This window comes from Eptesicus fuscus, chromosome 12, assembly GCF_027574615.1.
Source record: "Eptesicus fuscus isolate TK198812 chromosome 12, DD_ASM_mEF_20220401, whole genome shotgun sequence".
NCBI classification, from domain to species: domain Eukaryota; kingdom Metazoa; phylum Chordata; class Mammalia; order Chiroptera; family Vespertilionidae; genus Eptesicus; species Eptesicus fuscus.
This window is the reverse complement of record NC_072484.1, coordinates 3,871,494-3,887,241: the sequence shown is the minus strand read 5'-3', so window position 1 is coordinate 3,887,241 and position 15,748 is coordinate 3,871,494. Positions and strand designations below refer to the sequence as shown.

Sequence of the window (15,748 nt, the reverse complement as noted above, 5' to 3'; positions counted from 1 at the left end):
CCCGCCCGGGCGCGCGCTCCCGAGCCCGTGGCCCGCCCGAGGGCTCTGTCTCTGGGGACGAGGCCGGAAGGGGGACCCCGGGGCGCAGATTCGGCGGGCGGGGCCCAAAATGGGGTCGGGGGGCTTGGCGAGGCGGGCGCGGGTCCCCCTCCCCTGGCCGGCTCTCGCTCTTGGCTTCTCTTTCGCCCTCCCCCCTCGCTCTTTTTTCTTTCCGCGAGGCCTACGCGACGCCGGGGACTTGGGTGCTTGTTGGGAAGGGGGAGGGGGAGCCCCACCGGGCTCCGGAGACTGCGACAAAAAGAGGGTTTCGGGGACAGGAAATGGGGTGGCGGGCTGAAGGAGGGGGACCCGCCTCCGTGGGGTGTGTGATTTGTTCGGAGAGGGAAGGGGAGAAAGAAAGAGGGGCCAGAGGAGGAGGGGGGGCGCGGGGGGACGCCGCAGTGGCCTCAAGGGCCTCCCCAAAGGGAGGCTTTGGCGGGGGAAGTGGCGGGGGGGGGGCGGGTGACATCAGCCCCTCGGAAGGGTTCCGAGTGTAAAGGTGGTGCGGGAGGGGGAGGGGGCGCGGGCGAGTCGTGGCGCCGGAGTGGGGGTGGGGGAGGCGGGAGCGCGGCGGCGCTGGGCGCGACTTGGTGCGTTTCAGGCCGGACACTGCGCGCGGAGCAGACGTGTCCTGGGCCCGGCCAGGCCGTGGCAAGAAGGGAAGGAGAATCAAATAAAAAAAATAAAAAAATGGAGTTGGTACGCTAAGTGCCCAGTGAAGCCAAATGACACGTCATTTTTACAGTATGACCTTTTTCCCCCCTTCCAGACATGCAGGCTTTTTGAAAAGCAAAGAAGAGAATTAATTGTAGCAGCTGCCCTCACCCCCCCCCCCCCGCAGCATCGCCTCCCCCCAATAAATTAACACACACATTTTCCTGTTAGTCCTCCACATTGAGAGTACTTTGTGGAAAGGGGAGGGGGGGCATTCACAAATCAGAACTGGAAAATGACATTTGTCTGGAAATGGCTTCTGGGTCTGGAAATGGCGTTTTTTGTCCTTTTCAAGGGGGTAGGGAGGTGGATTGCGCTTTAAGGAGACTTTTTTCCAGGTGGAGGAGATGAAAAGACGTTAATTAGTTGTTTGTCAAGTGACGTTTGGTTGTTTGGTTCTGGGTTTTCTCTCCTGATTGCGGTTTTTACTTTGGCCAGAAAGGGGGGTGGAATTTGAGATGACCTTTCCTCCTTTTTCTTAAAGGTGCTGCCTTGGGGAGGGGGAAAGAAGTTAAAATAAAAAAAAATTAAAAAAAGCATTAAAAAAAAGTGGTGAAATGACCAGAAGAATTACACAAGCATTAATTAGTATGGAAGTTTTCCACTTCCTCAGTAATTTGGTTATCTGAATTGGTGAATTGGTAGGTTAAGACCTAGTTTCATGGGAACACTTCAACAAAACAGCTTAGTTATAAAGAATAAAGTGTAAAGCCTGCTTTTCTCTGTGGTGTTTGCTTTGCTTGTTTGGATGGGTTATGTCTTTGTTCTCCTGAGTCCAGGTTTACATAAAGCAGAAAATTATTAAGTGTAAATAAGTGTTTTTGGTGTTTCTGCACTTGCAATTTCAGTAATTAAATGACACATATGTTGAGGTCTTATTTAAAACTCCTAAAGGCAGAATTTTACTATGTGAAGAATAATATGCATAAACTTGATTTCAAAGTGTAAGCCTGGAAAAGTCTAGAACCGTTTCCTTGGATGCTAGCCGTACCTGAATACTAATTTGAAACAAGTATGATGCTAATGGTGCCTTAAATTTCTAGCACCTTTGGCAGTAATCACCAAGTCTCCACTGCGTCGAGACTGTTACTTCTGGCCACACCTTGCCTGCTGGGCTCACCTTCCCTACATTTTATCCCAGCTGATTGATAGCCGCTGGCACAGGTGTCTGCAGCCCTAGCCAGTGCAAGACATTTTGCATTTTTAAGGTGATTCTCACCAAATAACGCCCCCCCCCCCCCGCAAGAGGAAACAGTGATGTCCCAAGTCCTCTCTGTAATCCGTCTTAATTTAATAGTGAATTACAGTGCCACAAAAAAACTTTTCCAGCCCAATTCTCTTATTTCATATATGTGGAAACTGAGGCACCGATCTGTTTTGTGCCTCTAAAAGCAGTATTACGCATCCTAACACCTCTGCAATAAGAATATTGGAGATTATGATTAATTTTATGTTTTTTCTTCATGGAATCTCCTAATATTTTAATATTTTAATGTGTGAGACTCATTAAGAAAGAGTGTTTGCTTTGAAATCAATGTTTCTTTAGAAACATTTTAACTTTCCCAGGTATTGATTACAGCCTTGTGAAAAGGCAAGAGAAGGAGGAATGCTTTATTCTCTGGGAAGTAAAACAAAACAATTAAGAAAAGTAAGGGGGGGGGGGTTAAAGAAAAAAAAACCCACCCAAACAGTTTGTGTGAGAGAAAGATAAAAAAAATGATTCACACAAGAATTATTTGTGGAACAGTGTGTATTTACCCCCCCAAAATTAAAAAAAAAAACAATAGCAATCCTCCTTCTAGCTTGGAAATGTGGTTTTTCACTATTCGCATAAAGGTAAGGTCATTTTAAATGGAGATATGTCACCCTTCCTTTAGTTGGGAAGGGCTTGACATCTTTGAAAATGCAGTGGTTTCCAGGTATATTTTTCCTTATATTAAAGTTTTTAACTCTTATTAGAGTTGCTGCATGTTAATGTCGTTCTCAAACGCTATATTTGATATTAAAATGTGTTTTTCCAGAAGATAACATTGGTGGTCTTCTACCACTCCCCCCTCCCCTGTGACATGGTTGCTGAATCAGAGAGCATGGGGAGCGGGGGTTGGTAAAAGGCCCCCTGCGGGTTGAGGGCTGAGTTTTCCGCGGCCCGGGAGCATCTGCTTCGGACAGTGCTTGGGAGGCACGTGCTGCGTCAGGCTGCAGTATCGGGCGCTGGTGTGGGCCCTGGTATTTTCACCATGAAACATGTGACAAACAATGAATTATGTGGTTCTACACATTCACCTGTGCAATTTTACCTGAATTCTCTGTTTCAAGGATTCAGTTTCACAGTTTGGACTTCAATTTTCTCCCACCCCCTCCCCAAAAATGACAAAATTGCATCACTTCCCCCTCCCCCTTTGCTTCCCCACCCCACAAATTTTAAAACAGCCCACACCCACAAAACCTTTAATTCTTGTTTGTTATTTAATGGTGAAATACTGCAGGGACCCAAAGTTGGACATTTATTATATTTTTGATGTGTCGAAATGTCAATGAAAATTGCACGTCTTTATTTTGTTTGTTTGTTTCTCTGTGTGTTGCTTCTATGGAAAACAGCAGTCCTCTCACTGCCCAGAGTGTGCAAAATGCTCCTTCATAACCTGAGACTTACTTTCATTTTCTAGGTGCGGGAGAGTCTGGTAAAAGCACCATTGTCAAGCAAATGAGGATTCTGCATGTTAATGGGTTTAATGGAGAGTAAGTGTCTAAGCCGCACCAGGGACAGGACACGCTGGATGCTAACTAACCTTTAGGAAGTTTAGGTAGCTTGGGAGACTGGGCAGCCAATTTTCACTTAATTTTTTCAGCCTGCATATTAGGAAATCCTAAGGAGAGCTCTTGAGTGGTTTCCCCCTCCCTCCTCTTAATATCTGGTGCAGCCACAAGTGATCACAGTAATAGCAGTAAAGCACAGTGTCATGCGAAGGAAACACCGCCCCTTCCCCGGGAAAAGATCGCCTGGGTGGCCCGGGACCGGTCTGCCGCAGGCTGTGGTGCAGTGGGTCCCCAACATGGCCGACACGGGCTGTGGCCACCCCTCAGTCAGGTGACACCCCCACTGCAGAGCACACCCCCCCCCCCCCCAGCAGATTTCACCGCAGTGCACCAAGGCAGGATGTTTTAACTATTAAGGAAACATTGTTTCAATAATATTCTCACCAAACAAAGTTAGAAGAGGCAGCCCTGGTTAATAATTACTCATCCCCCTACCCTTGGAATCACTGTTACGGGCAAATCATTGTTTCCCTTTTTAAAAATCAATAGTTGTGCCTGAGGGACACAGGGGGGGTATTTAAGTGATGGGAAGGCTAGGAGGTAGGTACTTCTAGCTGGATCAAGGGGCACTTTTGTCTTTGAAACGTCCTTTTAGGCATCTTGGTCTAAGGCAATGTGACGAAACCGCAGTGCGAATAAAGATGAAAAGAAAACGCATGTGCTAGGGATGGGAAAAACACGGGGTCATTCTTGCCGGGCGGGGCGCAGACAGGGGAGCGAGCCTCCGGCTAGTCAGGGAGTTGCTCCCCTCAGACCCCAGCTAAGTTGGCCAGCCTGTTTTCCTGGTGTAAGGGCACTGGTTCACCATTACTAGCTGGTTAGCAGTTCCAGCCCCTCTTAACCCTGGTGCAAGTTGACCCCTTCGTTGCATTCCCTTTAGTTTCCGAACGGGGGATCACCGAGTCACGGTGGCATAGTTTAATTCAGTTATACATCCGAAAAAACAAGCAAACCCCATAAACATCCAGGAAAAAGCCCTACTGCCGCCCCGCAGTACTAGGGAAACAATGAATTTTACCACCTTTCAGAGGTTAAACTGCACTGAAGGCAGCTCTTTATGGAAAATTCTAGAATTCCTTAGATCAAACAATTGGGGGGGGGGGTAAGAAAAGGATGACGTCATACAAATGGCTATTTTAGTTGAGGTGCTTTTTAGGCTTCCCCCTTGAATTCAGAGGGATGGGCTGACTCCCAGGGGGCGGGCGTGCGCCCGTGCATGCTGTTCCTGACACGGGCCGGGTCGCCTCACAGAAGCCAGATCTGAAATCCTCAATTCCTTACACGCCCTTCAGTGAACCCTGCCCCCAGAGATGGCCACCGGTCAATACACGAACCCGAGACAGACTTCCAGTTATAGGAATTTGTCATTTAAAGAAAAACCTTGCATAATCCCCCCTCCGCCCCCCGCAACTTAACGGGGAGTGTTTCAGGAGGCTAGTTAACCGAAATAAACCCACCTGCGGACCCTCGAGATACACATTCTGTTTGGCACGACGTGGCTCGCATTTTAAAGGGACGCAGCAGCCACGCTTACCTTAGTTCTGTCCGATGGAAGGTCGGACATTCTGAAAATAATTTAAAGTTTTATAACCCTACTAATTGCCCTATTTATTTATTTATTTTTAGAGAAAGGATTTTCCTCTCTCAGTGAGCCAGTCTATAACGCAGTCCAGGCATTTAAACCAAAACTTCTCTTTTCTATTTTCTTTTTTTAAAAAGAGGAAGTGAGTTCCCAGTTTGCCTGCTTCGTAGAGGAAGCCATAGGTAATCTTCAAGGATGTTAAATTTAGCCTGCGAAAGTGACATATAGGGAATTCTTCTCAGTGTGAGTCTAGAAACCTTATTTTTATCTTGTCCAAGGAGCCTCTTTTTTTCTTTTTCCTTGATGTGGTATTGCAACAGACAGTCTCCCTCTTAGCCGGGGGTTGCCTAGGAAATGGGACGCCGGGTGCGGGGTCTTGCCCTCCGTAAGTACATGTGCGCTTCCTTAGTGCGGGGCTGAGCTGTTCAACTTGCCTTAACTGTCGCAGACTGCGTGCGGGTTACCTGTGTAGAGTAACTTTTAATTCTAATCTGACTTTCAGAAATAGAGGTCAAAGTCAGATTTCCCTAACGCACAGCTAACTCTTCTTACACCGAGTGCCAGAAAAAACAGCACCATTAATGCCAGCCGAGCTAATCAGCTAATCGATGACAAAAACCACAGACCTTCAGGGTGGGGTGCCCACCAGTCAGGAAGACTAGGTTTTGAAAGGTGTTTTTGGTTTGGTTTTACGGTTTTAAGTGATGACAGTTTACGGGGAGCAGTTACTCATCAGTGACATCATATGGTAGTTTCTGGGCCGCAGGGAGGGAGGTCTTACTGTTGCAGCAGATGTCACAGGCAGACGTCACCCGTGTGCTGCCTCTGCTCAGGTCCAACACTGAGGACGGAGGTCTGGGAGCACGAGGACCTTGCAGGTACTGCTGTGTTCTCCAGAGGATGGAGAGAAATCGCCGCCTGGCTCCCTGGTGCATGCACAATTAGTGAAAGCACAAGAAAATAATTAGCAGTCCCTCTGTCCCCGACCAGAGTCTCCAGAGGGCTCTGCTAACACTGCAGCCAAGGTGTGGAATTCTCCCTCCACGGCCCGCAGCCCCAGGAGACCTTCCTAGGTAGCCAAGAAGGCGACCTAAGCATTAACGGGATGGCGGCCCTTTGCCGAGGAATGGAGAGAGGCTGGGTGGGGATTTTGTGAAATTGCAGTGCCTTGCAGATTAGGTGAGCTTTCAATCTCTCTTTAAATGGGGCGGCAAAGAGGACCCGCAGGCTGCCAGGAGCAACAGCGAAGGGTAGGCACATTCACAACCAGAAAAACTTCTAAACAGACAGGCATGAAGAGCATACTGGGAAACTGAGGGTAGAGCCCCAGGAAGAATGCAAAAACCATTCAAGGGCCATCATCCATCTTGATATACGTTTGCACACAACACATAACCTCATCTCATGGCACGGGCAATGCCAAACAGTTGTGTTGTGGGTTTTCTTTTGGCCATCCTTAACGTATGATTAGATCCAGCTGGGGGAAAGCTGTAGCTGCCAGCCTTAGACCATCAGTTTAAGATTTGGAGAATTGCTGTTTTTCCTTATGGTTCCTATCCAGTCCAGCCCCCCGCTCCTACCTGCCCCCCCTCCCCCCAGCTCTTCATTTGAATCTGCTACTTTAAAAAAAAAAAAAACTACTAAATTCCATCACCCAGTGGGTCTGATTTTAAAATTTCAGACCTCTCTGAGAAAAATCTCTAAAATACGAGGTGCCACACCCTCCTTAATTTGGGAAAAAGAAGTACTTGGCACGTGGGGGTGAGTTGATCTCAAAAAGCCTCTGGCCAAAAAGTTACCAATTTAATCCGAGGCCTGTATGTCAGCTAGTGGGCAGGACAGAAAATGAGTGATGGCATCCATCTTTTCCCCCATTCATTATCGAATTATTTTTTCTTCACTTCCTGCATCACCACCACCATCACATGCCAGCACACACATGCATGCATGACAGGTAACCTGCTCCAGCTGTGCCTGCACGTTCAGCATGCTGTCATCGGCAGCTTTCTCATGAGACCATGCAGGGCCATGGACTGAGTTAGGGCACCTCAAAGGAGTGGCTGGGAGGGGCGGGGCAAAGGAGATGGGGGTCGGGACCAAGTGACTGACACATGTTTGTTCATCTGTTTCTTTTAGAATATTTTACCTCTAGATGATGGCTACGGTTTCTCTTCTTCCCCTTCCCCCGGTTTCTCTTCTTCCCCTTCCCCCGTTTCTCTTCTTCCCCCTTCCCCGACTGTCCTGTCACCCTTGCATGCTGGGATTACCCGTTTTAGGAACTTCTAATAAGAATACTATTCTGTTGTGGGGGATGAGGGTGGGGGGTGGGGGGAGGGGGGAGGGGGGAGGGGGGACTACACCTAACATCTAAAGATAACTGGGGGGGAGAAAAATAAAAAACACAAAAAAATTGAAAAATACAAAAAAATCACAAAAACAAAAATGGAATGAAATTCTTAATTGTTCAAAATGTAATGTGACATCCAAAGTAGACATTTACTACTTAATTGTTCAAAATGTAGTGTGACATCAAAATAGACGTTTTACTCCTTAATTGTTCAAAATGTAGTGTGACATCAAACTAGACACTCCTTAATTGTTCAAAATGAAGTGTGACATCAAAATAGGCATCTATGTAACAAGTGGCTGATTGTCAGTTTACTGTACCAAAAGTTGGCCTTTGAGAAGTAGTGACAAGTCCTTACTGAACAACTCCTGTGTGCTAGATGCTGCCCTAACCCCGCCCTGCTAATCCTTGCCTTCTCTTCTCTCTGACTGTTCTGCAGTAAATACAGTATTAACATAAGTGATAAATAAAACTTCTCTGCATGTCTCAGCAGTCCCTGTCTGTCTTCTGTCTCTCTTCTTTTGTCTGTCTGTCCCCCATAAAAGCACAAGAATGGAGAACCCCCACCTCCGAGGCCCAGGGAGGGGGAGGGGGAGGGGGGCCTGAGGATTTGAACCAAGCCCTCTGCTTCCTACACGGGGAGGAGCTGCCGTGGCCCCCTGCTCCCAGCCCCAAGGCTGTGGCCTGTCACCTGTCACCGTTCCATACGGAGACGCCCGAGGAGCTTTTCTCGGAGTCTTGCCATCAGAGCTCAGTTCATTAAGCAACACTAAGGGTGACGACGCACCTGCCAGCCCCCAGTGTAATAGCTCCATCTACATAGTAATTGCTGGATGGCAGCGCTTTTAGGTTGGAGTATTCCACACCCGAGTTAGGTTTCGGGTTCCTATTTTAGCGGCCTTATACTTGATATACTCCCACATCCACTCACGCAGAATACTGAGCACGTTCTCAAAATATCCGTATTTTAAGGCGGGAACTTTCCCAATTACCATACCACTACTCAGACCCGAAAATCCGCCCAGTGAGCGGGCCTGGCCCTGGGGGCCTCCGGGCACTGCGTCCCCCGACACAGCTCATTTTAGTCCTGTGGGGCTGTTTTTAATGAACAGAGTGAATGTGTCCTGTGGGGTCTTAGGTGAGCTGAATCCCTAAATAAAGCGGGGGGAGGGGAGGAGGGGCTAAACACACGTCCTGTTAAAGTGCTGACGTCTGCACACGGTAGCTGGACACCCTGCTTGCAGGAAGGAGCTTCAAGTTGCACAAACACACAGAGGGCTCATACTCCCAATCTCCCGCGCAGGGTGGGGCCAGCGGCCCAGGCCCTCCCCTCCCCGCCCGCGTCACAGCTCCCAGAGCCCCCCAGAGTGCAGCTCTGGCTCAAATAGCCCCGCCCCACTCCCAAGTCACCCCACCCCCCAGCTGCAGCGCAGCCCCTCCCTCTTGTGAAGGAGCAGGGCCTCCAAGGCTGGCCGAACAGGAGGAGGGGGCATTCTGGAAAGGGGGCAACATGAGCTCATTCGGAAGATGAGAGTCCGCCCCTCATATGCAGATGATCGGGGAATATTATAAGACAGAAAAGACCAGGTTCTTGGGGGCAGGCTGTTGGCTGGTGAGCACACGGCCCCCTCAGCTCCCTGCTCCGAGGCCCCTCCCTCCCCCACTAACTCAGGCGGACTGGCTGCTATTAACCCCTTTGCGTTTCCCCTATTTATGCTCTGTCCTCTCCTCCTGAGGGGTCACCACCCCCACGCCCTGACTCTGGACGAAGCAACCAGGTGAAGGCTTCAAAGATAGGAAATCTCAAGAGCTTCTTTTAAAAGTTACAGCAGGAGGAATAAGCTCCGTCCCTTCTGCGGGACGCAGACTTTCCCTCGGCCTCAGTTTCCTCCTCAGTCATGTCCCTGGGTCTAATGCACAGCAGGTGTGTTTTTATTCCAAACCTGCCCCCCCCCCCCCCAAGCCCAGAGGCAGGGTTGGGGCAATGGGCCTGGCTTGATTTATGCCCCAAGCTAGGGGCCCTTTCCCCTAAAAAACACGCTGGCCCAGCCTCTAGTTAAGGGCAGTTTTGGGAAGATAGCATTTTAATTGACCTAATGGGGTACAGGCTATGCAGGGGGGTTGGGGAAGGATACCCAGAAGCCCAAGGGTGTGGCCTTGACCAGTGAGGGAGGACGAGATCATTCCACACTTTGATTTCCCTCCCATAAGCTTCGCCCCGCCCTGCAGTGCTTCGCCCCTCCCCTCGGGTGCACGGAGCTCCAGGTGACACGGCTCACCTGTGGCAGAGCCACGCCTGTGTCCTGCCGAACACATCTCAGTGATGCTTAGGAAAGAGTTAATTCCATGAGGCCATTATATAGGTCCAAATTAAAATCAAGAGTTTAAAGCAACAAGGCTTCTAACCTCTGTTCCCCTCCCCACCCTACCTGCCTTCCAATGCAAAAGTCCCAGGTCATAAAAGACTTCTGGGGCAGAGTCTCAATCCTATCCACATCAGAGCAACCAATCATTGCTGCTGGCTACAGTGACAGACACGATGACTATTAAATAAGTACACAATCAATCAAATAAGTCAATGACCAGGGCCGCAAAAGCCCTGAGGTGGGATTTACGAGCCACCTCATTCAGCCCCTGATTCAGTGGGAAGGAAGCCCCAAGTGGAACCATGAAACTTTCTCCCTGGCCACACAGTGACCCCCGCCCCCGCCCCAAGCAGAGATGCTAACACTGAGCACACGCTAGTGTGTGGTGGGGGCTTTGAGCAAACAGGACCACATGTGAGGGGAGTAATGGACAGGGTACAACCTCTGGTACAGTAGGCCTTGGTCACTACCTAGATGCCAATTTGCTGATGGAGCCCAATCAGGCATGGCCTCCAGACAGAGCTGGGAGGTGGTGATTTGAGACCACCTTTACTCGGGACCCTCCACCCCCTCCTTCAAGAACAGAATACTATCCTTAGTGGAATGTGTTGACTAAAACGGCCCTGTTAGGCAACATGATGCCATATGATTTTCTTTTTCCTTTTCAACCCCACTGTAGTGAGAAGGCCACCAAAGTGCAGGACATCAAAAACAACCTGAAGGAGGCCATTGAAGTATGTGCTCGGTTCTTTCTCATTCTGTTAGCCCCCTACCAGACAGTACTGCCCCTGACCGCCTGCTAAATCCCTTTCAGACCATTGTGGCCGCCATGAGCAACCTGGTGCCGCCCGTGGAGCTGGCCAACCCCGAGAACCAGTTCCGCGTGGACTACATTCTGAGTGTGATGAACGTGCCAGACTTTGATTTCCCTCCCGTAAGCTTCGCCCCGCCCTGCAGTGCTTCGCCCCTCCCCTCGGGGTGCACAGAGCTCCAGGTGACACGGCTCACCTGTGGCAGAGCCACGCCTGTGTCCTGCCGAACACATCTCAGTGATTCTTAGGAAAGAGTTAATTCCATAAGGATCCTTAGTATTTAAAAACAAAAAACAATTGCCCTCGCCGGTTTGGCTCAGTGAATAGAGCGTCGGCCTGCAGACTGAAAGGTCCGGGTTCATTCCGGCCAAGGGCACATGCCCGGCTTGTGGGCTTGATCCCCTTTAGGGGGTGTGCAGGAGGCAGCCGACCAATGATTTTCTCTCATCATTGATGTTTCTCTCTCCCTTCCTCTCTGAAATCAATAAAAATATATTCAAAAAAATAAAAACAAAAAACCACTAAGAATCCCTAGGGCGTGGCTCAAGATGAGTGAGCAAAAGTCTGTCCCCCCTTGTAAATCTGGGCTCTCCCATCCCCACAAGTACGCGTCACACTAAAAGTCTGCGCGAGAAAAGCCAGGAGTTGTGTCCCCCTTCATCCCTTGCACCCCGAGCTCTGCTGCAGCCCGGGTGCGGGCTCCGCCTCTGACGGCCTCTCTTGTGCCCTGCAGGAATTCTACGAGCACGCCAAGGCTCTGTGGGAGGACGAGGGCGTCCGCGCCTGCTATGAGCGCTCCAACGAGTACCAGCTGATTGACTGTGCCCAGTAGTAAGTGACCTCGCCACGTCAGCACCACGTGGGCACCCACTGAGGACCTGAGGACGCGGCCGCAGTCCACACCAAGTCACCTGTGGTGGTGGCCGGCCAGCTGCCCCCCCTGCACCCAGAGTGCTGCTCATTCACTTGCTTTTCAAAGCCCTTAATTGCACTTTTTAGTGCAGTGACATTATTTTATATAAATAATTAATGTCTGTTAGCCAAAATGATCATTATTAGCAATAAGGTGACATTTATAATTAATTAGCTTAAAGAAATTAATTGGCTTGATCTCCAGGCATTAGGTAGACAGGGCAGCTCTCATACTTTGGATAATGCAAAAATATTTTATTTTATCGCTGTAATTTAAAAACATGACAAAAAGATGCCACCACCCCCTCCCGCCCCCCTCCCCTTCCTTGGTAGCTGATAATTGCTTTGCAACGGGTTTAATAGACAAGCAAGTTTGTATATTTTCACAACAGACAGAAAAACAGTCCCATCTTGGCCAGTCCTTGCGACCCCCACCCCTTCTTCAACAAAGCCCCTGATTTTCTAAAAAGTTTGAACTAAAAGCTGGAAGTGCTAATTATAGTAACGAAAAACAAATGGAAATCCTGGAATTGTTTCTGCTTGTGCCCTGGATCCAAGTCAGAGGACAGGTACGGGCCCGGAGTGCGCCCGGGGGCGGGGCAGCCTCATTAATAGCAGTTTAGGCTGCTTTGTTGTTGTTTTTTAATCTTCCACCATCTTAATGTTTTTCTTTTTTTTTTCTTAATTCTTTATTGTTGAAAGTCTGACATATGTCTCCTTTTCCCCCCATTGACCTCTCCCCGCCCACTCAAAGTTTTTCTTTTTTAATGCAACTTTAAATGACTCCTGCAACTTCAGATGAAAGTGGCACCATCCCCAGTTTATGGAAAGTTTTAAGAAACTCGGGAAAAAGAGGACATAGCTTATAAAATGTCTTCCCTGGAGGAGGACCCCGAGGCCCTGGCTAGCACTTGACCAGTCAGCTTCTGCTCCACTGGCTTTGTGTTCATTTAAAGTGGAGGTAGTGGGGCCTTGCCCATGTCTTAAGCTGCCTATTTTTATTTGTTGAGCTGGGGTTTGGGCTGGCCCTGCTCCAGCTGTCTCTCTCGCAAGATTTGGTGCTGTTGAGCTATTTATAGAACTGTGGTTCTGTTGCCATGGCAACACGCTGGAGGCCAGGGCGGCTGGGGAGCTATTTCTGGACTGGTGCTGTAATGTAAGACTGATTGGGCAAGTTAGTGTATCCTTCGAGCCAGACTAACTCTAACCTGGTGAAAAGGAAGGGGGAAAACTTACAGAACTTCTTTAAATAGACTTTTCCCCCTTTGGACTTTGTTTTCTGATCAGCCACTTATAACAATCCCAACCATCCCCCACCCGACTCCCCCCCCCCCCCAAAAAAAAAAACACAAAAAAAACACAAAACACTGGGTTTAACTAAACATTAATTAAATTAATCCAGTCTTTCAAAAGTTATTTTTCCTAATGGTGTTTCCAGTCGAGCAACACAAAAGCACCAAGTTCAGCTGGGGGGAGAGGAGGTGCGCCCTAATGGGGGTCCCTGAGACCCCGCCCCGTGCCTGCTCCCCGCCACCTGGGTGGCCCTGAGGTTTTTTAAAAACTACAAAATTCATATCTGGGCTGTTCTATTTGGTGGACCAAACAGACGGGAAGGAAACACTGTGTGAGCTTCCTGCTCAGTGTGGTCAGGGCAAAAAGGGCCCCTGAGTGCCAACCTCTTTTGTTCTCTTTCATTATCGAGGTTCTTAAAAGGCAGAAGGAAGGGGTACCCCTTCTGAGTAACTCAAACATCTCCCTTTCATTAGCTTGTGGAGGAACTCCAAATTGAGAGATGCGAAAGTATACCATTTTTAAGTTACCAGCTAATTTAGTCCAAGCCAAACAATTTTACATTTAAAATGTTTTTACTTAGATATTATCAAAGGCACACAATCTGATAGGCCTGACTTCAGACTGCAGCTGTAGGCCAGGGGTCCTGGGAGCCCAGGCCTGGTTCCCAGATCTCTACTGGTCAGCCAAATACATTTATCTTAAATTGCGTTTGCTCTAACCGCTCTAAGGTATAGCTTCAAGTCATCAATGTAACCAACACAAGCAGAATGCCCATTGATTTAACTGGGGGGTGGTCATTTCCATTAGCTTGACTTGGTACAGGGGTGGGAATATTGGGCAAATTGACATGACGCTCAACTCCCCCCGTGTCTTCCTTTCTTGCCCTCCCAGCTTCCTGGACAAGATTGATGTCATCAAGCAGGATGACTATGTCCCCAGCGATCAGGTACACATTCAAGAGTTATGCTCTAGATTGGCGATTTTTAACATTTCGGTTGGCTTTGGTGAGACCCATTGACCTTGGTTATGTTTTAGGACCTGCTTCGCTGCCGTGTCCTGACTTCTGGAATCTTTGAGACCAAGTTCCAGGTGGACAAAGTCAACTTCCAGTAAGTGAATGGGTTCCCTTTTTCAGAAACAGAGATACTGGTGTCTAGATGTTCCCTCTGGCAGTTAGATGGTAGGCCCTTGGTAGCCCTTGAGAGTAACCAGGTGTCCTTTCTCTTACAGCATGTTTGACGTGGGCGGCCAGCGTGATGAACGCCGCAAATGGATCCAATGCTTCAATGGTAGGGAAGCTTCTCTCCTGTCTGAGGACTTGCTGCTTTTGTAATTGTGAAGGATCCTTTTGCTTCTAACACATATTGCCTTGCTTTCTTGTGCTGAAGATGTGACTGCCATCATCTTCGTGGTAGCCAGCAGCAGCTACAACATGGTCATTCGGGAGGACAACCAGACCAACCGCCTGCAGGAGGCTCTGAACCTCTTCAAGAGCATCTGGAACAACAGGTTGGTGGAGCAGCCCTCAGGTTATCTCCCGGCCACTTGCCCAGGAGGCCTAGGACTGATGTCCGGCCCTTGTATTTGCCCAGTGTTAGAGCAGAATCTTGTCCAAGTCCTTGTGAAGGCATCGCCAGCCCCTGAAGGAGAAATCTCTTCTCCGGGGCTTTAACCCTGCTCCCCTCTTTGTTAGATGGCTGCGCACCATCTCTGTGATTCTGTTCCTCAACAAGCAAGACCTGCTCGCTGAGAAAGTCCTCGCTGGAAAATCGAAAATTGAGGACTACTTTCCAGAATTTGCTCGCTACACTACTCCTGAGGATGGTACAAATGACCTTCTGCAGTTAATTGGCATATTAGTTTCTATATACAATCATGTGTATATTAACAAAATATTTATATTCTTCCTAGCGACTCCCGAGCCTGGAGAGGACCCACGCGTGACCCGGGCCAAGTACTTCATCCGCGATGAGTTTCTGGTGAGTAGGCGGTCTTTATTTACTTCTCTCTCTGATTGCTTTTATTCTCAAGGATGGAAATTAACTTAATTCTACACTTGGAGATTAAACTATCCAGTACTTCCATTTCATTTCATGGGTTGCCCTGTGAATTTTAGCTTTTGTGCCCCTTGACTTGGGTTTGTTTTAATTAATGTTAGTAGCTGGTCAAGGATCCTTGGTGGAGGGGGGGAGTTTGTGTAGAGGGGGTGCTAACCGAGTGTCCCTGTCTGTGCCACAGAGAATCAGCACTGCCAGTGGAGATGGGCGCCACTACTGCTACCCCCACTTCACCTGCGCTGTGGACACCGAGAACATCCGCCGTGTGTTCAACGACTGCCGCGACATCATCCAGCGCATGCACCTCCGTCAGTATGAGCTGCTCTAAGAAGGGAACCCCCAAATTTAATTAAAGCCTTAAGCACAATTAATTAAAAATGAAATGTAATTGTACACGCAGTTAATCACCCACCATAGGGCATGATTAACAAAGCAACCTTTCCTTTCCCCCTTGAGTGATTTTGCGAAACCCCCTTTTCCCTTTCAGCTTGCTTAAATATTCCAAATTTAGAAAGCTTAAGGCGGCCTTCAGATAAAGAAAAAGAAAAAAAGGCCAAAATGGTTCCCTCTCTCTTTAAGTAACTAAAATTAACAGCAGCAAACAGAAATAAAAGAAATAAATGAATTAAATGAATTAAATGAATTAAATATTGTCTTGTGCAGCATTAAAAAATCAATAAAAATTTAAAAATAGCAGTTTGGGACTCCTTTGACTTATTTGCGGTTTCGAGCAAATGCCGTTGTTCGTAGTGTTGGTGGTGATGAAAAGTTGGGAGGCCCCACATTGAGGTGACAAGGCCCCAAGGTTA

The 15,748-nt window shown here is 48.5% G+C and overlaps 1 protein-coding gene across 7 annotated transcripts in view; it reads left to right on the top strand.

Annotated features, from left to right (window-relative positions):
- GNAS (GNAS complex locus) overlaps positions 1 to 15,635 on the top strand; it is a 57,901-nt gene extending 42,266 nt beyond the window's left edge. For 4 of the 7 annotated variants that reach the window (XM_054723594.1, XM_054723593.1, XM_028145096.2 and 1 more), the window contains exons 2-12: positions 3,420 to 3,492; positions 10,542 to 10,599; positions 10,680 to 10,799; positions 11,411 to 11,508; positions 13,774 to 13,828; positions 13,918 to 13,991; positions 14,113 to 14,171; positions 14,271 to 14,391; positions 14,576 to 14,706; positions 14,794 to 14,861; positions 15,121 to 15,635. In XM_054723594.1, coding sequence (XP_054579569.1) covers positions 3,458 to 3,492; positions 10,542 to 10,599; positions 10,680 to 10,799; positions 11,411 to 11,508; positions 13,774 to 13,828; positions 13,918 to 13,991; positions 14,113 to 14,171; positions 14,271 to 14,391; positions 14,576 to 14,706; positions 14,794 to 14,861; positions 15,121 to 15,267 — 966 coding nt within the window. In that variant the 5' untranslated portion in view covers positions 3,420 to 3,457 and the 3' untranslated portion in view covers positions 15,268 to 15,635. Of the gene's footprint in view, positions 1 to 3,419; positions 3,493 to 9,420; positions 9,424 to 10,541; positions 10,600 to 10,679; positions 10,800 to 11,410; positions 11,509 to 13,773; positions 13,829 to 13,917; positions 13,992 to 14,112; positions 14,172 to 14,270; positions 14,392 to 14,575; positions 14,707 to 14,793; positions 14,862 to 15,120 lie in introns of all 7 variants that reach the window. The other 3 variants (XM_054723591.1, XM_008141224.3, XM_054723592.1) reach the window with 2 other exon arrangements.
- The last annotated feature ends 113 nt before the right edge of the window (positions 15,636 to 15,748 follow it).